At 46.3% G+C, this 27,092-nt stretch overlaps 1 protein-coding gene across 1 annotated transcript in view; it reads left to right on the top strand.

The window, feature by feature from the left end:
- The window catches only part of LOC135571149 (uncharacterized), a 138,975-nt gene that overhangs the window by 6,856 nt on the left and 105,027 nt on the right, over positions 1-27,092 (top strand). The window contains 5 exon segments of the mRNA XM_065016942.1: positions 223-274; positions 1,944-1,948; positions 2,469-2,498; positions 2,694-2,723; positions 18,654-18,981. Of these exon segments, the coding sequence (XP_064873014.1) occupies positions 223-274; positions 1,944-1,948; positions 2,469-2,498; positions 2,694-2,723; positions 18,654-18,981 (445 nt within the window).

The raw sequence follows: 27,092 nt of genomic DNA, 5'->3' as shown, positions 1-27,092 counted from the left end.
GAAACCTCAGAACATAGGATTCCATCCAAAACAGCTCTGAATGTATAGCAGACCAGGTTGGAGGATTGCCATCCTATGGTTTCACTTTGAGAAGTGATTAACTATCGTAACACAGGGGATTCAGAGTCCTTGATTGTAGATAATGATGATTGATTGATTGATCATTTAATTGATCATTTAACACGTCAGAGCTCTTGCTGGACATGGGTGTTGACTGTTCAGAGTGAGGTGGAGGATGTGGAAGAGGCCCAGGTTGAAGCCATTGGTCCTGAAGGTGGGTGAGGCCTGGCTGGGGCCCAGATGGCCCCCGATGTCCCCCTCTCTGTGATGGATGAGAAACACCATCTGCTATTATAACAGGCGGCCTTCAGAAGGAGTGTGTGTGTCAGTGTGTCTGTGTGTTAGTGTGTGTGTGTGTCTGTGTGTTTAGAATGTGTGTCTGTGTGTGTCTGTGTGTGTTTGTGTCTCCCCACAGTCTCTGTCATTCCACGAGATGTTGTTTTCACTTACATTTTTAAGGGAATCTTGCTGTTTTCTTGAGTAATTTGAGGTGAAAGGGAGTTCCATGTGATCATGTCTCTGTAAGGAATACTGTGTGTTGCAGTGAGTTCGTTTTGAACTTGGGGACTGTGAAGAGACCCTAGTGAAATGCCTTGTGGGTGTCTGAGCTGAATGTTATTTGATTTACGTAGACAATCTGGAACTTTCATCACGGTAATATTTCTCATTAAAACAACTAGAAAGAAAGCAGTTCATCTCTTGTCAAAACCTCAACCAGGTTAAGACTGGCCTGCATTTAGTTGATGTTAGTTCTGTATGTGTAGTTAAGGGCAAAACTTCTCTGTTTTGAACCAGCTGCAGGTTTACTAGGTCTGTCTTGTGCCTGACCCTATTACCGGACAGTAATCAAGATGGGACAAGACCAGAGCCTGAAAACACATATTTTATAAAGACATACCCCCTCCCATTTCACAACAACTTTGTCAATATGAGTCGACGTAATAATTGACCATCCTGTATGTTATATCAGGAGTTAAAACTTCCTCAACTTTCTCAATGGCCACACCCTTTATACACAAACTCCAGTTGAGGTTTATGTCTTTAGAAAATGTTTGGAACCAAATACAAATGCTTTTAGTTTTAGATGTGTTTAGTTTTACTATCAGTCAGCCATTCCCATGCAGCTGTGACTCCTGTTTAGAGGTCAGTGAGCTCACTGGCTTTGAGGTGCTGACATGTAGACTGAGGAGTCATCTGTAAACATAAATGATTCTAGCTTGGTGTAAAACCAGTGGAAAGTTATCTGTAAAAATAGAAAGACTAAACGGACCAAGACAACAGCCCACAAGCAATAAAGCAGAGACATGGTACTGTACTGGGAGAATGTGGACCAAGACAGCAGCCCTAAGCAATAGCAGAGACATGGTACTGTACTAGGGAGAGTAACGGACCAAGACAACAGCCCTAAGCAATAAGCAGAGACATGGTACTGTACTGGGAGAGGTAATGGACCAGAGACAACAGCCCTAAGCAATAAGCAGAGACATGGTACTGTACTGGGAGATGTAACGGACCAAGACAACAGCCTAAGCAATAAGCAGAGACATGGTACGGTACTAGGAGAGTAACGGACCAAGACAACAGCCTAAGCAATAAAAACAGAGACATGGTACTGTACTGGGAGGGAAGTAACGGACCAAGACAACAGCCCTAAGCAATAAGCAGAGACATGGTACTGTACTGGGAGAGTAACGGACCAAGACAACAGCCCTAAGCAATAAGCAGAGACATTGTACTGTACTGGGAGAGTTGACTGTGGTGTGTGTGTGTGCATGTGTACCAGGTGTGTGTATGTGTTCTCTCCTATAGATTGTGTGTATTTATCTCCTATGGATTCTATGTTGTGTTCTCCTATAAGATTCTATATGTGTTCTCTCCTATAGATTCTGTATGTGTTCTCTCCTATAGATTATATATGTGTTCTCTCCTATAGATTATATATGTGTGTTCTCTCCTATAGATTCTATGTGTGTTCTCTCCTATAGATTCTGTATGTGTTCTCTCCTATAGATTATATATGTGTTCTCTCCTATAGATTATATATGTGTGTTCTCTCCTATAGATTCTATGTGTGTTCTCTCCTATAGATTCTGTATGTGTTCTCTCCTATAGATTCTATGTGTGTTCTCTCCTATAGATTCTGTATGTGTTCTCTCCTATAGATTCTGTATGTGTTCTCTCCTATAGATTCTGTATGTGTTCTCTCCTATAGATTCTGTATGTGTTCTCTCCTATAGATTCTGTATGTGTTCTCTCCTATAGATTCTGTATGTGTTCTCTCCTATAGATTCTATGTGTGTTCTCTCCTATAGATTCTGTATGTGTTCTCTCCTATAGATTCTGTATGTTTCTCTCCTATAGATTCTGTGTTTCTCTCCTATAGATTGTGTATGTGTTCTCTCCTATAGATTCTGTATGTGTTCTCTCCTATAGATTCTGTATGTGTTCTCTCCTATAGATTATATATGTGTTCTCTCCTATAGATTCTGTATGTGTTCTCTCCTATAGATTCTGTATGTGTTCTCTCCTATAGATTCTGTATGTGTTCTCTCCTATAGATTATATATGTGTTCTCTCCTATAGATTGTGTATGTGTTCTCTCCTATAGATTGTGTATGTGTTCTCTCCTATAGATCGTGTATGTGTTCTCTCCTATAGATCGTGTATGTGTTCTCTCCTATAGATTGTATATAATGTTACGTAACATTAACGATTAGATAAGTATATAGATTGTATATGTCTGAATATCATGGTTAGTGTGGTGTTGATCCATCTACCTCAACAATGGGTCGTTACGTAACATTAACGATTAGATAAGTATTTTTTTTATTTTTTTTTTAACCTTTATTTAACCAGGCAAGTCAGTTAAGAACAAATTCTTATTTTCAATGACGGCCTGGGAACAGTGGGTTAACTGCCTGTTCAGGGGCAGAACGACAGATTTGTACCTTGTCAGCTCGGGGGTTTGAACTCGCAACCTTCCGGTTACTAGTCCAACGCTCTAACCACTAGGCTACGCTGCCGCCCCAGGATATAAGTATATAGATTGTATATGTCTGAATATCATGGTTAGTGTGGTGTTGATACATCTACCTCAACAATGGGTCGTTACGTAACATTAACGATTAGATACGTTGCTTTGACCTTCACTTTCACATTGAGATTCTCTTACAGCTGAACCCCACACACACACACACACACACACACACACACACACACACACACACACACACACACACACACACACACACACACCCTCAGGAGACAACGGGCTGCTTTGTCGTTATTTTCCACCAGTGTATTGTGTTCTAACTAGAAGAAGGCGTCTGCTGTCAGAACGCTGCTGGAAAACGTCTTTATCTACAAGAGAACAGAGACACTGTCTGTCTGTCTGTCTGTCTGTATGTCTAGCTGTAGTCCCCTGTCTCGCCGTTGTCCCCTGTCTGGCCGTAGTCCCCTGTCTGGCCGCAGTCCCCTGTCTAGCCGTAGTCCCTGTCTAGCCATAGTCCCTGTCTAGCCGTAGTCCCTGTCTGGCCGCAGTCCCCTGTCCCAGCCGTAGTCCCCTGTCTAGCCGTAGTCCCTGTCTGCCGTAGTCCCCTGTCTGGCCGTTGTCCCCTGTCTAGCCGTAGTCCCTGTCCTAGCCGTGGTCCCCTGTCCAGCCGTAGTCCCTGTCTAGCCGTTGTCCCCTGTCTGGCCGTGGTCCCCTGTCTGGCAGTAGTCTCACTGTCTGGCCGTGGTCCCTGTCTAACCAGCCAGTCCCTGTCTAGCCGTAGTCTCCTGTCTACTTAGCGTAGTCCCCTGTCTGGCCGTAGTCTCCCGGTTAGCCATAGTCCCCTGTCCTGCCCCATGTCCCTGTCTAGCCATAGTCCCTGTCCTGGCCGTAGTCCCCTGTCTGTGCCGCAGTCCCTGTCTAGCCATAGTCCCCTGTCTAGCCGTAGTCTCCTGTCTAGCCGTAGTCCCTGTCTAGCCGTAGTCTCCTGTCTAGCCTAGTGGTCTGTCTAGCCGTAGTCTCCCGGTTGAGCCATAGTCCCTGTCTGGCCGTAGTCCCTGTCTAGCCTTAGTCCCTGTCTGGCCGTTTGTCCCCTGTCTGCCGTGAGTCTCCGGTTAGCCATAGTCCCCCTGTCTAGCCGTAGTCCCTGTCTGCGGTAGTCCCTGTCTAGCCGTAGTCCCCTGTCCTAGCCATGTCCCCTGTCTAGCCGTGTCCCCTGTCTAGCCGTAGTCCCTGTCTGGCGTAGTCCCTGTCTGGCCGTAGTCCCCTGTCTGGCCGTTGTCCCCTGTCTGGCCGTGGTCTCCCGGTTCGCCATAGTCCCCTGTCTGCAGTCCCTGTCTAGCCATAGTCTCCCCGGTTGGCCGTAGTCCCGGCTAGCTTGCTGAAAGGTTTATGGACGACATAGAACCCTACTTCTCCACTGTAGAATTCAAGTCTGACTCCTAAATGGCACAATATTCCCTCTATAGTGCACTACAGAGCCATATGGGCCATGTTCAAAATGAGTGCACTATGTAAGGAATAGGGTGCCTTTCAGGATGCAACCTTAAAATCAATCACTTTACTGGCTCAGTGGTCCCTTCAGCACTCTGTCTGTAGACCGACCAGAATCCTCTGGTTTAACAACTGATCTCAAGAGAAGGAGGGAGGGAGAGAGAGAACGAGAGAGAGAAACAAACAGAGTAGAGAGAGATATATAGAGAGAGGGGAGGAAGACCAGAGAGAGAGAGATTGGGGGGACTCCTATGGACTGTTAAATACACATCACTACACTGATGAGACAGACTGTACAGGGATGAGACAGACTGTACAGAGATGAGACAGACTGTACAGAGATGAGACAGACAGTACAGGGATGAAACATTAAAACAATGAACTGACTATGAGACAGACAGTACAGGGATGAGACAGACAGTACAGGGATGAGACAGACAGTACAGGGATGAGACAGACAGTACAGAGATGAAACATTAAAACAATGAACTGACTATGAGACAGACAGTACAGGGATGAGACAGACAGTACAGAGATGAGACAGACTGTACAGGGATGAAACATTCAAACTGAGACAATATTGATGTATTGACACTGTAGAAGCTCCACTGTACTCTCTCTCTCTCTCTCTCTCTCTCTCTCTCACTCACTCACTCACTCACTCACTCACTCACACACACACACACACACACACACACACACACACACACAGGGCGGCAGGGTAGCCTAGTGGTTAGAGCGTTGGACTAGTAACCGGAAGGTTGCAAGTTCAAACCCCCGAGCTGACAAGATACAAATCTGTCGTTCTGCCCCTGAACAGGCAGTTAACCCACTGTTCCTAGGCCGTCATTGAAAGTAAAGAATTTTGTTCTTAACTGACTTGCCTAGTTAAATAAAGGTACAATAAAATTTGAAAACACACACACACACACTGGCTGGCTGAGGCTATGGAGTAACGTAGACCACTAATGAACAACACTGCTGTTTGCTTACTGTAACATTCAGTCCAATTAGTTTACCTCGTCCAGCCCACAATGCTTTGTAAGGACGGGTAAACTAATCATTTATAACAATAGACTGAACACATAGTTATACCACCATGCATGACAAATAGAGGGCATTACTGAGATACAAATTACCCCCAGGTGTGTAAACAAAGTGTTACCTCTTCACAACCCTGAGAGAGACAGAGAGAGAGAGAGAGATAGAGCTGTGAGACAGAGAGTAGAGAGACAGAGGAGAAGAGCTGTGAGACAGAGTGAGGAGAGGAGAGAGAGACAGACAGAGACAGAGGAAAGAGCTGTGAGACAGAGAGTAGAGAGAGAGAGAGACATAGACAGAGGAGAGAAGAGCTGTGAGACAGAGGAGTAGAGCTGTGAGACAGAGTGAGGAGAGAGGAGAGAGGACAGACAGAGACAGAGGAGAAGAGCTGTGAGACAGAGAGGAGAGGAGAGGAGAGAGACAGAGACAGAGGAGGAAGAGCTGTGAGACAGAGGAGTAGAGCTGTGAGACAGAGTGAGAAGAGAGGGAGGAGAGAGACAGAGGAGTAGAGCTGTGAGACAGAGGAGTAGAGCTGTGAGAAAGAGTGAGGAGACAGAGAGACAGAGGAGTTGAGTTGTGAGACAGAGTGAGGAGAGAGTAGAGAGAGACAGAGACAGAGGGTAGAGCTATGAGACAGAGTGAGGAGAGAGAGAGGAGAGAGAGACAGAGACAGAAAGACAGAGAGTAGAGGCTGTGAGACAGAGTAGAGAGACAGAGGGTAGAGCTGAGACAGGGCTGCTCTGTGTCCGAGGGTACATATCCCCAATAAAACAGGACAGTCTCCTACATATATCTCCTGTCTTTGCCTTCTGTATGTGACCATGCAGAAACAGCAGACAGTATCTCTCTACTGACATCATGTTAGCTGCTCCTACTGACATCATGTTAGCTGCACTTACTGACATCATGTTAGCTGCTCCTACTGACATCATGTTAGCTGCTCCTACTGACATCATGTTAGCTGCTCCTACTGACATCATGTTAGCTGCTCCTACTGACATCATGTTAGCTGCTCCTTCTGACATCATGTTAGCTGCTCCTACTGACATCATGTTAGCTGCTCCTACTGACATCATGTTAGCTGCTCCTTCTGACATCATGTTAGCTGCTCCTACTGACATCATGTTAGCTGCTCCTACTGACATCATGTTAGCTGCTCCTACTGACATCATGTTAGCTGCTCCTTCTGACATCATGTTAGCTGCTCCTACTGACATCATGTTAGCTGCTCCTACTGACATCATGTTAGCTGCTCCTACTGACATCATGTTAGCTGCTCCTACTGACATCATGTTAGCTGCTCTCTACTGACATCATGTTAGCTGCTCCTTCTGACATCATGTTAGCTGCTCTCTACTGACATCATGTTAGCTGCTCCTTCTGACATCATGTTAGCTGCTCTCTACTGACATCATGTTAGCTGCTCTCTACTGACATAATGTTAGCTGCTCCTACTGACATCATGTTAGCTGCTCTCTACTGACATCATGTTAGCTGCTCCTTCTGACATCATGTTAGCTGCTCCTACTGACATCATGTTAGCTGCTCCTACTGACATCATGTTAGCTGCTCCTTCTGACATCATGTTAGCTGCTCTCTACTGACATCATGTTAGCTGCTCCTTCTGACATCATGTTAGCTGCTCCTACTGACATCATGTTAGCTGCTCCTACTGACATCATGTTAGCTGCTCCTTCTGACATCATGTTAGCTGCTCCTACTGACATCATGTTAGCTGCTCCTACTGACATCATGTTAGCTGCTCCTACTGACATCATGTTAGCTGCTCCTACTGACATCATGTTAGCTGCTCCTTCTGACATCATGTTAGCTGCTCTCTACTGACATCATGTTAGCTGCTCCTACTGACATCATGTTAGCTGCTCCTACTGACATCATGTTAGCTGCTCTCTACTGACATCATGTTAGCTGCTCCTACTGACATCATGTTAGCTGCTCCTACTGACATCAGGTTAGCTGCTCCTTCTGACATCATGTTAGCTGCTCCTACTGACATCATGTTAGCTGCTCCTACTGACATCATGTTAGCTGCTCCTACTGACATCATGTTAGCTGCTCCTTCTGACATCATGTTAGCTGCTCCTACTGACATCATGTTAGCTGCTCCTACTGACATCATGTTATCTGCTCCTTCTGACATCATGTTAGCTGCTCCTTCTGACATCATGTTAGCTGCTCCTACTGACATCATGTTAGCTGCTCCTACTGACATCATGTTATCTGCTCCTTCTGACATCATGTTAGCTGCTCCTTCTGACATCATGTTAGCTGCTCCTACTGACATCATGTTAGCTGCTCGGCCCAAAGGTCAGAGACTCTGTATGTGACCAGCTCTTCTCTGTAGCCCATCTCAACAAACATAACAGCTACGACTGGCTACCTACCACCTCCCCAAGGAAAGATGTATGTGACCAACTCTTCTCTGTAGCCCATCTCAACACACATAACAGCTACGACTGGCTACCTACCACCTCCCCAAGGAAAGATGTATGTGACCAGCTCTACAGTGTAGCCCATCTCAACACACATAACAGCTACGACTGGCTACCTACCACCTCCCCAAGGAAAGATGTATGTGACCAACTCTTCTCTGTAGCCCATCTCAACAAACATAACAGCTACGACTGGCCACCTACCACTTCCCCAAGGAAAGATGTATGTGACCAGCTCTTCTCTGTAGCCCATCTCAACACACATAACAGCTACGACTGGCTACCTACTACTTCCCCAAGGAAAGATGTATGTGACCAGCTCTTCTCTGTAGCCCATCTCAACACACATACCAGCTACGACTGGCCACCTACCACCTCCCCAAGGAAATATGTATGTGACCAGCTCTTCTCTGTAGCCCATCTCAACACACATAACAGCTACGACTGGCCACCTACCACCTCCCCAAGGAAAGATGTATGTGACCAGCTCTTCTCTGTAGCCCATCTCAACACACATAACAGCTACGACTGGCCACCTACCACCTCCCCAAGGAAAGATGTATGTGACCAGCTCTTCTCTGTAGCCCATCTCAACACACATAACAGCTACGACTGGCTACCTACCACCTCCCCAAGGAAAGATGTATGTGACCAGCTCTTCTCTGTAGCCCATCTCAACACACATAACAGCTACGACTGGCCACCTACCACTTCCCCAAGGAAAGATGTATGTGACCAGCTTTACAGTGTAGCCCATCTCAACACACATAACAGCTACGACTGGCCACCTACCACTTCCCCAAGGAAAGATGTATGTGACCAGCTCTTCTCTGTAGCCCATCTCAACACACATAACAGCTACGACTGGCCACCTACCACTTCCCCAAGGAAAGATGTATGTGACCAGCTCTTCTCTGTAGCCCATCTCAACACACATAACAGCTACGACTGGCCACCTACCACTTCCCCAAGGAAAGATGTATGTGACCAGCTCTTCTCTGTAGCCCATCTCAACACACATAACAGCTACGACTGGCCACCTACCACCTCCCCAAGGAAAGATGGGTGCCATGGCGCTGGCTAGCAGAGGCTCGGATGCTGTTTAGAGTGTTTGTACCAAGGAGATCTGTGTGAAAGCAACCCAAGGCCTGGTGTTTGGCACGAGGGGGATCTCTCTAGAATGGATAATGAGTATTATAAAGATGTTGATCTAAAAATGGGATTCTCTCTCTCTTTTCTCTCTCTCACTCTTTGTCTCTCCTCTTTCTCTCTCTCTCTCTCTCTCTCTCTCTCTCTCTCTCTCTCTCTCTCTCCCCCTCTCTTGCTCTGTCTCTCTCTCTCTCCTCTGTCTCTCTCTCGCTCTGTCTGTCTCTCTTGCACCTCTCTCTGTCGCCAAAATATTATCTTTCCTTCTACGGAGAAAATGCTCCACAGTTAAGCCATGTTGCTGTTTTCCAGTAACTTAGCAACAGCAGGTCTAGACAGACTATAAGATATGGTCAAATCCAATACATGACAGCTTCTCCTCCTCCTCCTCCTGTCTCTAGTAGATAGGTGGTGAATGGTTTAACAGGAAATGAGAAAGAGCAGGCAGGCAGTGTGTATAATGGAGGTAATGTCTGTGATGTGCCACAGGTCGGTGATAAGCGATGATGATGATGATGTGGTGGAGTGGATAATCATCTCCGTGGTAACTACACGGAGAGGCTGATAGGGAAACTGGTCCTCTACGACGCAAAGAGGTCCTACTGTCTGTCTGTCTAAACGCACCTCAATGGGAGCATAGTATCTGTCTGTCTGCCTCAACGCACCTCAATGGGAGCATAGTATCTGTCTGTCTGTCTGTCTCAACGCACCTCAATGGGAGCATAGTATCTGTCTGTCTGTCTGTCTCAACGCACCTCAATGGGAGCATAGTATCTGTCTGTCTGTCTCAACGCACCTCAATGGGAGCATAGTATCTGTCTGTCTGTCTCAACGCACCTCAATGGGAGCATAGTATCTGTTTGTCTGTCTCAACGCACCTCAATGGGAGCATAGTATCTGTCTGTCTGTCTGTCTCAACGAACCTCAATGGGAGCATAGCATCTGTCTGTCTGTCTCAACGCACCTCAATGGGAGCATAGCATCTGTCTGTCTGTCTCAATGCACCTCAATGGGAGCATAGCATCTGTCTGTCTGTCTCAACGCACCTCAATGGGAGCATAGCATTTGTCTGTCTCAACGCACCTCAATGGGAGCATAGCATCTGTCTGTCTGTCTCAACGCACCTCAATGGGAGCATAGTATCTGTCTGTCTGTCTGTCTCAACGCACCTCAATGGGAGCATAGTATCTGTCTGTCTGTCTCAACGCACCTCAATCGGAGCATAGTATCTGTCTGTCTGTCTAAATGCACTTCAATGGGAGCATAGTATCTGTCTGTCTGTCTTAATGCACCTCAATGGGAGCATAGTATCTGTCTGTCTGTCTTAACGCACCTCAATGGGAGCATAGTATCTGTCTGTCTGTCTCAATGCACCTCAATGGGAGCATAGTATCTGTCTGTCTGTCTTAATGCACCTCAATGGGAGCATAGTATCTGTCTGTCTGTCTGTCTCAACGCACCTCAATGGGAGCATAGTATCTGTCTGTCTGTCTCAACGAACCTCAATGGGAGCATAGCATCTGTCTGTCTGTCTCAACGCACCTCAATGGGAGCATAGCATCTGTCTGTCTCAACGCACCTCAATGGGAGCATAGCATCTGTCTGTCTGTCTCAACGCACCTCAATGGGAGCATAGTATCTGTCTGTCTGTCTGTCTCAACGCACCTCAATGGGAGCATAGCATCTGTCTGTCTCAACGCACCTCAATGGGAGCATAGTATCTGTCTGTCTGTCTCAACGCACCTCAATGGGAGCATAGTATCTGTCTGTCTGTCTGTCTCAACACACCTCAATGGGAGCATAGTATCTGTCTGTCTGTCTCAACGCACCTCAATGGGAGCATAGTATCTGTCTGTCTGTCTCAATGCACCTCAATGGGAGCATAGTATCTGTCTGTCTGTCTGTCTCAACACACCTCAATGGGAGCATAGTATCTGTCTGTCTGTCTCAACGCACCTCAATGGGAGCATAGCGTCTGTCTGTCTGTCTGTCTGTATTAGGTTTTGTTGTGGAATAGTTAGATGATACCTGTTAGATACTGCTGCACTGTCAGATCTAGAAGCATAAGCATGTAGCTACACCTACAATAACATCTGCTAACCATGTGTTTGTGACCAATAACATTTGATTTGACAGACACACACACACACACACACAGACGGACGGACGGAAGTACAGACAGACAGACAGACAGACACATTCTTCTTTGTTTTGTATCCTAGGTCCCTGTAGCTGCTGCCAGAGAACATTATGTTAACAGTTATCCCCCATCCCTTTCAGCACCAAGGACAGCTGCCATTTAAGCCTTAAGGAAGGTGCACTGCCTGAACCAGTGGTCCTGGTACTGAGTGACAGACAGAGCTGGGTTCAACCTGAGAGAGTGGTTGCCACCATTTTGTAGCTACAGGAAGTAAACAGCGTAGTGTGTACATTTCCGCAACAACTGAGAGCGTTGAAGCGCGACGCTCAACTTCTCTGCTGTTTTGTTCGTCTGGCTGCCGCACAGTGTACGGCGTGAACCTGTGCACATGCACATTTACTGTGTGAGAGAGGGGTGTTGCATTTACTGTGTGAGAGAGGGGTGTTGCATCTTGCTCATCTCAACATCCTAGCCTATTCATTGATAATAGGCCCTGCATTTACTGATGCCAGGAAATTGCCAGATACATCATTCCAAGAAAGCCAAGAAATTGCGAGATAAAGCTTTGGATTGCCAATAGATAGACCTAGTGCACGGTTCTGTCTGTCTGGTGGCTGACCTGCCGATACTGATAGATAGACCTAGTGCACGGTTCTGTCTGGTGGCTGACCTGCCTATACTGATAGATAGACCTAGTGCACGGTTCTGTCTGGTGGCTGACCTGCCTATACTGATAGATAGACCTAGTGCACGGTTCTGTCTGTCTGGTGGCTGACCTGCCTATACTGATAGATAGACCTAGTGCACGGTTCTGTCTGTCTGGTGACTGACCTGCCTATACTGATAGATAGACCTAGTGCACGGTTCTGTCTGTCTGGTGACTGACCTGCCTATACTGATAGATAGGCCTAGTGCACGGTTCTGTCTGTCTGGTGACTGACCTGCCTATACTGATAGATAGGCCTAGTGCACGGTTCTGTCTGGTGGCTGACCTGCCTATACTGATAGATAGACCTAGTGCACGGTTCTGTCTGTCTGGTGGCTGACCTGCCTATACTGATAGATAGACCTAGTGCACGGTTCTGTCTGTCTGGTGACTGACCTGCCTATACTGATAGATAGACCTAGTGCACGGTTCTGTCTGTCTGGTGACTGACCTGCCTATACTGATAGATAGGCCTAGTGCACGGTTCTGTCTGTCTGGTGACTGACCTGCCTATACTGATAGATAGGCCTAGTGCACGGTTCTGTCTGTCTGGTGGCTGACCTGCCTATACTGATAGATAGGCCTAGTGCACGGTTCTGTCTGTCTGGTGGCTTACCTGCCTATACTGATGTGAGGTTCAGTAATAGACTGAGAGGGAGATGTGGGGTACAGTAACAGACAGAAGGAGATGTGGGGTACAGTAACAGACTGAGGGGGAGATGTGAGGTACAGTAACAGACTGAGAGGGAGATGTGGGGTACAGTAACAGACTGAGAGGGAGATGTGGGATACAGTAACAGACTGAGGGGAGATGTGGGGTACAGTAACAGACTGAGAGGGAGATGTGGGGTACAGTAACAGACTGAGAGGGAGATGTGGGGTACAGTAACAGACTGAGAGGGAGATGTGGGGTACAGTAACAGACTGAGAGGGAGATGTGGGGTACAGTAACAGACTGAGAGGGAGATGTGAGGTACAGTAACAGACTGAGAGGGAGATGTGGGGTACAGTAACAGACTGAGAGGGAGATGTGGGGTACAGTAACAGACTGCGAGGGAGATGTGGGGTACAGTAACAGACTGAGAGGGAGATGTGGGGTACAGTAACAGACTGAGAGGGAGATGTGGGGTACAGTAACAGACTGAGAGGGAGATGTGAGGTACAGTAACAGACTGAGAGGGAGGGAGATGTAGGTACAGTAACAGACTGAGAGGAGATGTGGGGTACAGTAACAGACTGAGAGGAGATGTGGGGTACAGTAACAGACTGAGAGGGAGATGTGGGGTACAGTAACAGACTGAGAGGAGATGTGGGGTACAGTAACAGACTGAGAGGGAGATGTGGGGTACAGTAACAGACTGAGAGGAGATGTGTGGTACAGTAACAGACTGAGAGGGAGATGTGGGGTACAGTAACAGACTGAGAGGGAGATGGTACAGTAACAGACTGAGGGAGATGGGGTACAGTAACAGACTGAGAGGGAGATGTGGGGTACAGTAACAGACTGAGGGGAGATGTGGGGTACAGTAACAGACTGAGAGGGAGATGTGGGGTACAGTAACAGACTGAGAGGGAGATGTGGGGTACAGTAACAGACTGAGAGGAGATGTGGGGTACAGTAACAGACTGAGAGGGGAGATGTGGGGTACAGTAACAGACTGAGAGGGAGATGTGAGGTACAGTAACAGACTGAGAGGGAGATGTGGGGTACAGTAACAGACTGAGAGGGAGATGTGGGGTACAGTAACAGACTGAGAGGGAGATGTGGGGTACAGTAACAGACTGCGAGGGAGATGTGGGGTACAGTAACAGACTGAGAGGGAGATGTAGGGTACAGTAACAGACTGAGAGGGAGATGTAGGGTACAGTAACAGACTGAGAGGGAGATGTGAGGTACAGTAACAGACTGAGAGGGAGGGAGATGTGGGTACAGTAACAGACTGAGAGGAGATGTGGGGTACAGTAACAGACTGAGAGGGAGATGTGAGGTACAGTAACAGACTGAGAGGGAGATGTGGGGTACAGTAACAGACTGAGAGGGAGATGTGGGGTACAGTAACAGACTGAGAGGGAGATGTGGGTACAGTAACAGACTGAGAGGGAGATGTGGGGTACAGTAACAGACTGAGAGGGAGATGTGGTACAGTAACAGACTGAGAGGGAGATGGGGTACAGTAACAGACTGAGAGGGAGATGTGGGGTACAGTAACAGACTGAGGGAGATGTGGGGTACAGTAACAGACTGAGAGGGAGATGTGGGGTACAGTAACAGACTGAGGGGGAGATGTGGGGTACAGTAACAGACTGAGAGGGAGATGTGTGGTACAGTAACAGACTGAGAGGGAGATGTGGGGTACAGTAACAGACTGAGGGGGAGATGTGGGGTACAGTAACAGACTGAGAGGGAGATGTGGGGGTACAGTAACAGACTGAGAGGGAGATGTGGGGTACAGTAACAGACTGAGAGGAGATGTAGGTACAGTAGACTGAGAGGGAGATGTGGGTACAGTAACAGACTGAGAGGGAGATGTGGGGTACAGTAACAGACTGAGAGGAGATGTGGGGTACAGTAACAGACTGAGGGGAGATGTGGGGTACAGTAACAGACTGAGAGGGAGATGTAGGTACAGTAACAGACTGAGAGGGAGATGTGGGGTACAGTAACAGACTGAGAGGGAGATGTGGGGTACAGTAACAGACTGAGAGGGAGATGTGGGGTACAGTAACAGACTGAGAGGGAGATGTGGGGTACAGTAATAGACTGAGAGGGAGATGTGGGGTACAGTAACAGACTGAGAGGGAGATGTGGGGTACAGTAACAGACTGAGAGGGAGATGTGGGGTACAGTAATATACTGAGAGGGAGATGTGGGGTACAGTAACAGACTGAGAGGGAGATGTGGGGTACAGTAACAGACTGAGAGGGAGATGTGGGGTACAGTAACAGACTGAGGGAGATGTGGGGTACAGTAACAGACTGAGAGGGAGATGTAGGGTACAGTAACAGACTGAGAGGAGATGTGGGTACAGTAACAGACTGAGAGGGAGATGTGGGTACAGTAACAGACTGAGAGGGAGATGTGGGGTACAGTAACAGACTGAGAGGGAGATGTGGGGTACAGTAACAGACTGAGAGGGAGATGTGGGGTACAGTAACAGACTGAGAGGAGATGTGGGGTACAGTAACAGACTGAGAGGGAGATGTGGGGTACAGTAACAGACTGAGAGGGAGATGTGGGGTACAGTAACATACTCAGAGGGAGATGTGGGGTACAGTAATGGTCGTCCAGGTCGATGCTGAACCATGGGAACCAGACGACACCGTGAGACACAAACCGTTGCTGGCAGCAGCGCCGCTACATTGTGAATTCACATGGAATTAAAAATGTTTTTAGTCTTATTGTTTTCAACGGGAAACCCGATAAAGAAAAATGGCCGTTTAAACGTTAAAAAAACAACAACTTCTCTACAGTGTATCCAGCCAAATAGAGGACATTTTAGCATGGCATTTGTAGATCTGCCGTGAGGGAAATTATTTATTTTACTAGACAAGTCAGTTAAGAACAAATTACTATTTTCAATGACGGCCTGGGGAACAGTGGGTTAACTGCCTGTTCAGGGGCAGAATGACAGATTTGTACCTTGTCAGCTCGGGGGTTTGAACATGCAACCTTCTGGTTACTAGTCCAACACTCTAACCACTAGGCTACCCTGCTGTCTCTACACTCTAACCACCAGGCTACACTGCCACCTCTACACTCTAACCACTAGACTACCCTGCCGCCTCTACACTCTAACCACTAGGCTACCCTGCCGTCTCTACACTCTAACCACTAGGCTACCCTGCTGCCTCTACACTCTAACCACTAGGCTAACCTGCTGCCTCTACACTCTAACCACTAGGCTACCCTGCAGCCTCTACACTCTAACCACTAGGCTACCCTGCCGCCTCTACACTCTAACCACTAGGCTACCCTGCCGCCTCTACACTCTAACCACTAGGCTACCCTGCCGCCTCTACACTCTAACCACTAGGCTACCCTGCCGCCTCTACACTCTAACCACTAGGCTACCCTGCCGCCTCTACACACTAACCACTAGGCTACCCTGCCACCTCTACACTCTAACCACTAGGCTACCCTGCCTCTAACCGCTAGGCCACCTGCCTCTAACCACTAGGCTACCCTGCCGCCTCTACACTCTAACCACTAGGCTACCCTGCCACCTCTACACTCTAACCACTAGGCTACCCTGCCACCTCTACACTCTAACCACTAGGCTACCCTGCCTCTAACCACTAGGCTACCCTGCCTCTAACCACTAGGCTACCCTGCCTCTAACCACTAGGCTACTCTGCTGCCCCAATAAACATAGCCATTGTTTTAGCTACATTCAATTTCAATTCATGGTCCATTCTGTGCAAAACCTTAGCAACGCTGAGGATATTTTATCATGAAGTTTCTAGATTCACCTCTGCAGTCTCTGGGAGAAGCCGAGACAGGAGGAGGCTGGTGATTTATTTAACAGGCGTTCAGCAGGCAGACCTATCTCCTGTCGAGAGAAAGCAGAGAGCTGAATGTCACCACACGGTGGGTGGGGGGGTCCTGATGGGGACAGGGCTTTGGGCACACAAGCACGGCACATCTCAGGCATGCACGCTGCACGGCTCACACACACACACACACACACACACACACACACACACACACACACACACACACACACACACACACACACACACACACACTATTATTATTATAAAATACTAGTATTATAAAATACTATTAAATACTATTATTATTATAAAATACTATTATTATTATAAAATACTATTATTATAAAATACTAGTATTATTATAAAATACTATTATTATTACAGTCTATTATTATTATAAAATACTATTATTATTATAAAATACTATTATTATTACAGTCTATTATTATTATTATAAAATACTATTATTATTACAGTCTATTATTATTATAAAATACTATTATTATTATAAAATACTATTATTATTATAAAATACTATTATTATTATAAAATACTAGTATTATTATAAAATACTATTATTATTATAACAGTCTAGTATTATTATAAAATACTATTATTATTACAGTATACTATTTTAGAAAATAATAGTATTATTATAACAGTCTATTATTATTATAAAATACTATTATTATTATAAAATACTATTATTATTATAAAATACTATTATTATTATTACAGTCTATTATTATCAAATACTAAATTACAGTATACTATTTTAGTATTATTATTATAACAGTATACTATTATTATAAAATACTAGTATTATTATAACAGTCTAGTATTATCATAACAGTATACTATTATTATAAAATACTAGTATTATTATAACAGTCTAGTATTATCATAACAGTATACTATTATTATAAAATACTATTATTATTATAACACTATATTATTATGAAATATTATTATAACAGTGTATTATTATAATAAAATACTCTTATTATAAAACACTAGTATTAGAAAAGGAGTAGCCTTGTATCCATACTGTAGGTGCTGTAAACAACTATAGGAAGCCTGTCCTCTGTTATCACTGTTACATTTGATGATAAGAAACACAGCAGAAATGCAAGTCCAGTTTTGACAGCCTTCCACATTTCCCATTTTTATCGCTTGTTTTTTTGGTTGTGTTGTCCAGTTGTGTTTTGGCGTTCACACAGTCCTTTTATCAATGGTGAATCACTAGAGGCAGAGTCTTCCTCACAGAAACCAGCAGCAGCAGGACCACAAATAGACAGGCATTGTTTTCTGGTCCAAGACATGGAAATAGACTCCAGAATGTTTCTCACAGGGAGGTTAAGAGAGAACGCCCACTCACTCCACTTCCTGTGTGTAGTCACATGACAATATGTCCCTGCAGGGCACCAATAGCCACAGCTAATGGACGGAATAGAGAAAGGGGATGAGGAGAAGGAGAGAGAGAGGAGGAGCTATGGGGAAGAGAGGAGAGAGAGGAGGAGGTGCAATGGGGGGTGAGAGGAAAGAGAGGAGAGAGAGAGGAGGAGCAATGGAATGGGGGGGACCAATGGGGAAGAGAGGAGAGAGAGAGAGGTGGTGCAATGGGGGGGACCAATGGGGAAGAGGAGAGAGAGAGGTGGTGCAATGGGGTGGAGAGGAAAGAGAGGAGAGAGAGGAGGATGGCGGCGAGACAGTCAAGTCATTGAGAGAGAGACAGAGACAGAGAGAGACAGAGACAGAGAGGAAGTAGAGTGTGTGAAAGATGTGGGTTCTCTTGTCAGTCAGTAACTTGCGTCTCTCTGACCATCGGGACGTTGTGTAACTCAGATCACAGATGGTTCCCAGACACTCTGTGGTCTTCCTGTCTCTGCCTCTGTCTCTGTCTCTGTCTCGCTCTGTATCTCTCTCTCTCTCTCTCTCTCTCTCTCTCTCTCTGTCTCTTTGTCGCTCTCTTTCTCTCTGTCTCTCTGTCTCTGTCTGTGTCTGTCTCTGCCTAAGCTTAGGGCATATTGGAAGACACTGTGTGTGTGTGTGTGTGTGTGTGTGTGTGTGTGTGTGTGTGTGTGACCGTGCAATGTCTTCTTGCGTAAATTCTGTATCTCCATCTGTGAGTACGTATACATCTGTGAGCGTGAATACTGTATCCCCTTCTGTGAGTACATATACGTCTGTGAGCGTGAATACTGTATCTCCATCTGTGAGTACGTATACGTCTGTGAGCGTGAATACTGTATCTCCATCTGTGAGTACGTATACGTCTGTGAGCGTGAATACTGTATCTCCATCTGTGAGTACGTATACGTCTGTGAGCGTGAATACTGTATCTCCATCTGTGAGTACGTATACGCCTGTGAGCGTGAATACTGTATCTACATCTGTGAGTACTTATACGTCTGTGAGCGTGAATACTGTATCTCCATCTGTGAGTACGTATACGTCTGTGAGCGTGTACTGAGACCTTTCTTCACGGCTGGAGTGGCCTTTAGCTCAGTCAGGATGTCGGCACACAGAAGCCCTGTTGTTTCCCTCCCTCCTGGTCCTCTCTGTCTGCTGCCTGATGAATTATTCAAGCCCATGGGCAGTGTGTCGCCACTGTGGTGTGGGTTACGGCTGCCAGTCCGTGCATATTGAACGGCATCTCTAAGGCCAATGCAATTTTGTAGTTTTGTAATCAAATATGTGTTGATCTGAGGAGTAAAAGTAGAAATAGCGCTTATCAGAAATTGTTCGGGGCGGACGTCACGAAAGAGGTGTCTTGGTTTGTACGCCGTTAAACCTTCCTGTTTATCCCGAGGGTTATTGCCAGAACCGAAAGGTCAAAGGTCAGATTATTTTAGAGGAGTGACCTGACCTGGGTATCAAGTATCTGCATCATTAAAATCCTCTTGTTATCTCTGTATATGTGAATATATGTGATGAAATACCACCGGGGATTCTTGTCAGTGGGTGAGGTGGTCTCCTCCATCAGTGGGTGAGGTAGTCTTGTCCATCAGTGGGTGAGGTAGTCTTCTCCATCAGTGGGTGAGGTAGTCTTCTCCATCAGTGGGTGAGGTAGTCTTCTCCATCAGTGGGTGAGGTAGTCTTCTCCATCAGTGGATGAGGTAGTCTTCTCCATCAGTGGGTGAGGTAGTCTTCTCCATCAGTGGGTGAGGTAGTCTTCTCCATCAGTGGGTGAGGTAGTCTTCTCCATCAGTGGGTGAGGTAGTCTTCTCCATCAGTGGGTGAGGTAGTCTTCTCCATCAGTGGGTGAGGTAGTCTTCTCCATCAGTGGATGAGGTAGTCTTCTCCATCAGTGGGTGAGGTAGTCTTCCCCATCAGTGGGTGAGGTAGTCTTCTCCCCATCAGTGGGTGAGGTAGTCTTCTCCATCAGTGGGTGAGGTGTCTTCCATCAGTGGGTGAGGTAGTCTTCTCCATCAGTGGGTGAGGTAGTCTTCTCCATCAGTGGGTGAGGTAGTCTTCTCCATCAGTGGGTGAGGTAGTCTTCTCCATCAGTGGGTGAGGTGAGTCTTCTCCATCAGTGGGTGAGGTAGTCTTCTCCATCAGTGGGTGAGGTAGTCTTCTCCATCAGTGGGTGAGGTAGTCTTCTCCATCAGTGGGTGAGGTAGTCTTCTCCATCAGTGGGTGAGGTAGTCTTCTCCATCATCTTCTTGTTGTAGCGACAAGCTGCCAACAACCCAGTGACAGACAGCTGTGATGACGCCACGACACTGAGACATGAGTGTGGAGGGGACAGATTACAGACACTGTGGGGCTCTTTTCAGGCTTATTAGATCAGAGAGAGAGAGAGAGAGAGAGAGAGAGAGAGAGAGAGCCAGAGAGAGAGAGAGAGGAGCCAGAGAGAGAGAGAGAGGAGCCAGAGAGAGAGAGAGAGAGAGAGAGGAGCCAGAGAGAGAGAGAGAGAGGAGCCAGAGAGAAGAAGGAGCCAGAGAGAGAGAGAGGACATCAAACCAGTGATCCACAAAATATAGATTTATACCACCAAAGAACAAAGCTGAACCTGCCGTTGTGCAGTGTGTGGCTGGCTTCAGTCAAAGCAGCCACTAGATGGAGCTGGTAACCTGGACCACTAGATGGAGCTGGACCACTAGATGGAGCTGGTAACCTGAACCACTAGATGGAGCTGGACCACTAGATGGAGCTGATAACCTGGACCACTAGATGGAGCTGATAACCTGGACCACTAGATGGAGCTGATAACCTGGACCACTAGATGGAGCTGATAACCTGGACCACTAGATGGAGCTGATACCCTGGACCACTAGATGGAGCTGATAACCTGGACCACTAGATGGAGCTGATAACCTGGACCACTAGATGGAGCTGATAACCTGGACCACTAGATGGAGCTGATAACCTGGACCACTAGATGGAGCTGATAACCTGGGCCACTAGATGGAGCTGATAACCTGGACCACTAGATGGAGCTGATAACCTAGACCACTAGATGGAGCTGATAACCTGGACCACTAGATGGAGCTGATAACCTGGACCACTAGATGGAGCTGATAACCTGGGCCACTAGATGGAGCTGATAACCTGGACCACTAGATGGAGCTGGACCACTAGATGGAGCTGGACCACTAGATGGAGCTGATAACCTGGGCCACTAGATGGAGCTGGACCACTAGATGGAGCTGATAACCTGGACCACTGGATGGAGCTGGACCACTAGATGGAGCTGGACCACTAGATGGAGCTGGACCACTAGATGGAGCTGGACCACTAGATGGAGCTGATAACCTGGACCACTAGATGGAGCTGGACCACTAGATGGAGCTGATAACCTGGACCACTAGATGGAGCTGGACCACTAGATGGAGCTGATAACCTGGACCACTAGATGGAGCTGATAACCTGGACCACTAGATGGAGCTGATAACCTGGACCACTAGATGGACCTGATAACCTGGACCACTAGATGGAGCTGATAACCTGGACCACTAGATGGACCTGATAACCTGGACCACTAGATGGAGCTGATAACCTGGACCACTAGCTGGAGCTGGACCACTAGATGGAGCTGATAACCTGGACCACTAGATGGAGCTGATAACCTAGACCACTAGATAGAGCTGGACCACTAGATGGAGCTGGACCACTAGATGGAGCTGGACCACTAGATGGAGCTGGACCACTAGATGGAGCTGATAACCTGTACCACTAGATGGAGCTGATAACCTGGGCCACTAGATGGAGCTGGACCACTAGATGGAGCTGGACCGCTAGATGGAGCTGATAACCTGGACCACTAGATGGAGCTGGACCACTAGATGGAGCTGGACCACTAGATGGAGCTGATAACCTGGACCACTAGATGGAGCTGATAACCTGGACCACTAGATGGAGCTGATAACCTGGACCACTAGATGGAGCTGATAACCTGGACCACTAGATGGAGCTGGACCACTAGATGGAGCTGATAACCTGGACCACTAGATGGAGCTGATAACCTGGACCACTAGATGGAGCTGATAACCTGGACCACTAGATGGAGCTGATAACCTGGACCACTAGATAGAGCTGATAACCTGGACCACTAGATGGAGCTGGACCACTAGATGGAGCTGATAACCTGGACCACTAGATGGAGCTGATAACCTGGACCACTAGATGGAGCTGATAACCTGGACCACTAGATGGAGCTGGACCACTAGATGGAGCTGGACCACTAGATGGAGCTGATAACCTGGACCACTAGATGGAGCTGATAACCTGGACCACTAGATGGAGCTGATAACCTGGACCACTAAATGGAGCTGATAACCTGGACCACTAGATGGAGCTGATAACCTGGACCACTAGATGGAGCTGATAACCTGGACCACTAGATGGAGCTGGACCACTAGATGGAGCTGATAACCTGGACCACTAGATGGAGCTGATAACCTGGACCACTAGATAGACTAGATGGGAGCTGGAGCTGATAACCTGGACCACTAGATGGAGCTGATAACCTGGACCACTAGATGGAGCTGATAACCTGGACCACTAGATGGAGCTGATAACCTGGACCACTAGATGGAGCTGATAACCTGGACCACTAGATGGAGCTGATAACCTAGACCACTAGATGGAGCTGGTAACCTGGACCACTAGATGGAGCTGATAACCTGGACCACTAGATGGAGCTGATAACCTGGACCACTAGATGGAGCTGATAACCTGGACCACTAGATGGAGCTGATAACCTGGACCACTAGATGGAGCTGGACCACTAGATGGAGCTGATAACCTGGACCAATAGATGGAGCTGATAACCTGGACCACTAGATGGAGCTGGACCCCTAGATGGAGCTGATAACCTGGACCACTAGATGGAGCTGATAACCTGGACCACTAGATGGAGCCTGGACCACTAGATGGAGCTGATAACCTGGACCACTAGATGGAGCTGATAACCTGGACCACTAGATGGAGCTGATAACCTGGACCACTAGATGGAGCTGATAACCTAGACCACTAGATGGAGCTGGTAACCTGGACCACTAGATGGAGCTGATAACCTGGACCACTAGATGGAGCTGGACCACTAGATGGAGCTGATAACCTGGACCACTAGATGGAGCTGATAACCTGGACCACTAGATGGAGCTGATAACCTGGACCACTAGATGGAGCTGGACCACTAGATGGAGCTGATAACCTGGACCACTAGATGGAGCTGATAACCTGGACCACTAGATGGAGCTGATAACCTGGACCACTAGATGGAGCTGATAACCTGGACCACTAGATGGAGCTGATAACCTGGACCACTAGATGGAGCTGATAACCTGGACCACTAGATGGAGCTGATAACCTGGACCACTAGATGGAGATGATAACCTGGACCACTAGATGGAGCTGATAACCTGGACCACTAGATGGAGCTGATAACCTGGACCACTAGATGGAGATGATAACCTGGGCTGTTGTTAAATGAAGCTGTCTGACTGGTCTCTAATAGTGAACGTTCTCAGAAGGATAAGCGGCCTGGTTTCTGGGAGGACAGATAATTGATTTATTCAGGGACTTCCTTTCCCGGAACCCTTTAATGTCCCTGAATGTTTTAACCGTAGAACAGGTAATTATATAGATATACCCACAGGCACAAAGTAGCATGGGGCCGTTTAGTACAGTACAGTAGCTGCCAGGGGTGGTTGAGCTGAGTGGCTCAGTGGCAGGCTTCCCTGAACTGGGTTTTAACAGGACAGACATTATGGACTGGTCCTGAACCAATTAACAGGACAGACATTATGAGGACTGGTTCTGAACTGGGTTTTAATTAACAGGACAGACATTATGAGGACTGGTTCTGAACGGGGATTTTAACAGGACAGACATTATGAGGACTGGTTCTGAACTGGGTTTTAATTAACAGGACAGACATTATGAGGACTGGTTCTGAACTGGGTTTTAATTAACAGGACAGACATTATGAGGACTGGTCCTGAACTGGGTTTTAATTAACAGGACAGACATTATGAGGACTGGTCCTGAACTGGGTTTTAATTAACAGGACAGACATTATGAGGACTGGTTCTGAACTGGGTTTTAACAGAACAGACATTATGAGGACTGGTCCTGAACTGGGTTTTAACAGAACAGACATTATGAGGACTGGTTCTGAACTGGGTTTTAACAGAACAGACATTATGAGGACTGGTTCTGAACTGGGTTTTAATTAACAGGACAGACATTATGGGGATTGGTTCTGAACTGGGTTTTAACAGAACAGACATTATGAGGACTGGTCCTGAACTGGATTTTAACAGGACAGACATTATGAGGATTGGTTCTGAACTGGGTTTTAACAGAACAGACATTATGAGGACTGGTCCTGAACTGGGTTTTAACAGGACAGACATTATGAGGACTGGTTCTGAACTGGGTTTTAATTAACAGGACAGACATTATGAGGACTGGTCCTGAACTGGGTTTTAATTAACAGGACAGACATTATGAGGACTGGTTCTGAACTGGGTTTTAACAGGACAGACATTATGGACTGGTTCTGAACTGGGTTTTAATTAACAGGACAGACATTATGAGGACTGGTTCTGAACTGGGTTTTAACAGGACAGACATTATGAGGACTGGTTCTGAACTGGGTTTTAATTAACAGGACAGACATTATGAGGACTGGTTCTGAACTGGGTTTTAACAGGACAGACATTATGAGGACTGGTTCTGAACTGGGTTTTAAACAGGACAGACATTATGAGGACTGGTTCTGAACTGGGTTTTAACAGGACAGACATTATGGGGATTGGTTCTGAACTGGGTTTTAATTAACAGGACAGACATTATGAGGACTGGTCCTGAACTGGGTTTTAATTAACAGGACAGAAATTATGAGGACTGGTCCTGAACTGGGTTTTAATTAACAGGACAGAAATTATGAGGTCTGGTTTTGAACTGGGTTTTAATTAACAGGACAGACATTATGAGGACTGGTCCTGAACTGGGTTTTAACAGGACAGACATTATGAGGACTGGTCCTGAACTGGGTTTTAATTAACAGGACAGACATTATGAGGACTGGTTCTGAACTGGGTTTTAATTAACAGGACAGACATTATGAGGACTGGTTCTGAACTGGGTTTTTAACAGGACAGACATTATGAGGACTGGTTCTGAACTGGGTTTTAACAGGACAGACATTATGAGGACTGGTTCTGAACTGGGTTTTAACAGGACAGACATTATGAGGACTGGTTCTGAACTGGGTTTTAATTAACAGGACAGACATTATGAGGACTGGTTCTGAACTGGGTTTTAACAGGACAGACATTATGAGGATTGGTTCTGAACTGGGTTTTAATTAACAGGACAGACATTATGAGGACTGGTCCTGAACTGGGTTTTAATTAACAGGACAGAAATTATGAGGACTGGTCCTGAACTGGGTTTTAATTAACAGGACAGAAATTATGAGGTCTGGTTTTGAACTGGGTTTTAATTAACAGGACAGACATTATGAGGACTGGTCCTGAACTGGGTTTTAACAGGACAGACATTATGAGGACTGGTCCTGAACTGGGTTTTAATTAACAGGACAGACATTATGAGGACTGGTTCTGAACTGGGTTTTAATTAACAGGACAGACATTATGAGGACTGGTTCTGAACTGGGTTTTAATTAACAGGACAGACATTATGAGGACTGGTTCTGAACTGGGTTTTAACAGGACAGACATTATGAGGACTGGTTCTGAACTGGGTTTTAAACAGGACAGACATTATGAGGACTGGTTCTGAACTGGGTTTTAACAGGACAGACATTATGGGGATTGGTTCTGAACTGGGTTTTAATTAACAGGACAGACATTATGAGGACTGGTCCTGAACTGGGTTTTAATTAACAGGACAGAAATTATGAGGACTGGTCCTGAACTGGGTTTTAATTAACAGGACAGAAATTATGAGGTCTGGTTTTGAACTGGGTTTTAATTAACAGGACAGACATTATGAGGACTGGTCCTGAACTGGGTTTTAACAGGACAGACATTATGAGGACTGGTCCTGAACTGGGTTTTAATTAACAGGACAGACATTATGAGGACTGGTTCTGAACTGGGTTTTAATTAACAGGACAGACATTATGAGGACTGGTCCTGAACTGGGTTTTAATTAACAGGACAGACATTATGAGGACTGGTCCTGAACTGGGTTTTAATTAACAGGACAGACATTATGAGGATTGGTTTTGAACTGGGTTTTAATTAACAGGACAGACATTATGAGGACTGGTTCTGAACTGGGTTTTAACAGGACAGACATTATGAGGACTGGTCCTGAACTGGGTTTTAACAGAACAGACATTATGAGGACTGGTTCTGAACTGGGTTTTAATTAACAGGACAGACATTATGAGGACTGGTTCTGAACTGGGTTTTAACAGGACAGACATTATGAGGACTGGTTTTGAACTGGGTTTTAATTAACAGGACAGCCATTATGAGGACTGGTTCTGAACTGGGTTTTAACAGGACAGACATTATGAGGACTGGTTTTGAACTGGGTTTTAATTAACAGGAGAGACATTATGAGGACTGGTTTTGAACTGGGTTTTAATTAACAGGAGAGACATTATGAGGACTGGTTCTGAACTGGGTTTTAATTAACAGGACAGACATTATGGGGACTGGTTCTGAACTGGGTTTTAACAGGACAGACATTATGAGGACTGGTTCTGAACTGGGTTTTAACAGGACAGACATTATGAGGACTGGTTTTGAACTGGGTTTTAATTAACAGGACAGACATTATGAGGACTGGTTCTGAACTGGGTTTTAACAGGACAGACATTATGAGGACTGGTTTTGAACTGGGTTTTAATTAACAGGACAGACATTATGAGGACTGGTTCTGAACTGGGTTTTAATGAACAGGACAGACATTATGAGGACTGGTTCTGAACTGGGTTTTAATTAACAGGACAGACATTATGAGGACTGGTCCTGAATGGGTTTTAACAGGACAGACATTATGAGGACTGGTCCTGAACTGGGTTTTAACAGGACAGACATTATGAGGACTGGTCCTGAACTGGGTTTTAACAGGACAGAC

This window comes from Oncorhynchus nerka, unplaced genomic scaffold, assembly GCF_034236695.1.
Source record: "Oncorhynchus nerka isolate Pitt River unplaced genomic scaffold, Oner_Uvic_2.0 unplaced_scaffold_728, whole genome shotgun sequence".
Taxonomy (NCBI): domain Eukaryota; kingdom Metazoa; phylum Chordata; class Actinopteri; order Salmoniformes; family Salmonidae; genus Oncorhynchus; species Oncorhynchus nerka.
Note: the sequence above shows the minus strand (reverse complement) of the source record. Positions and strands in the feature narration are given on the sequence as shown.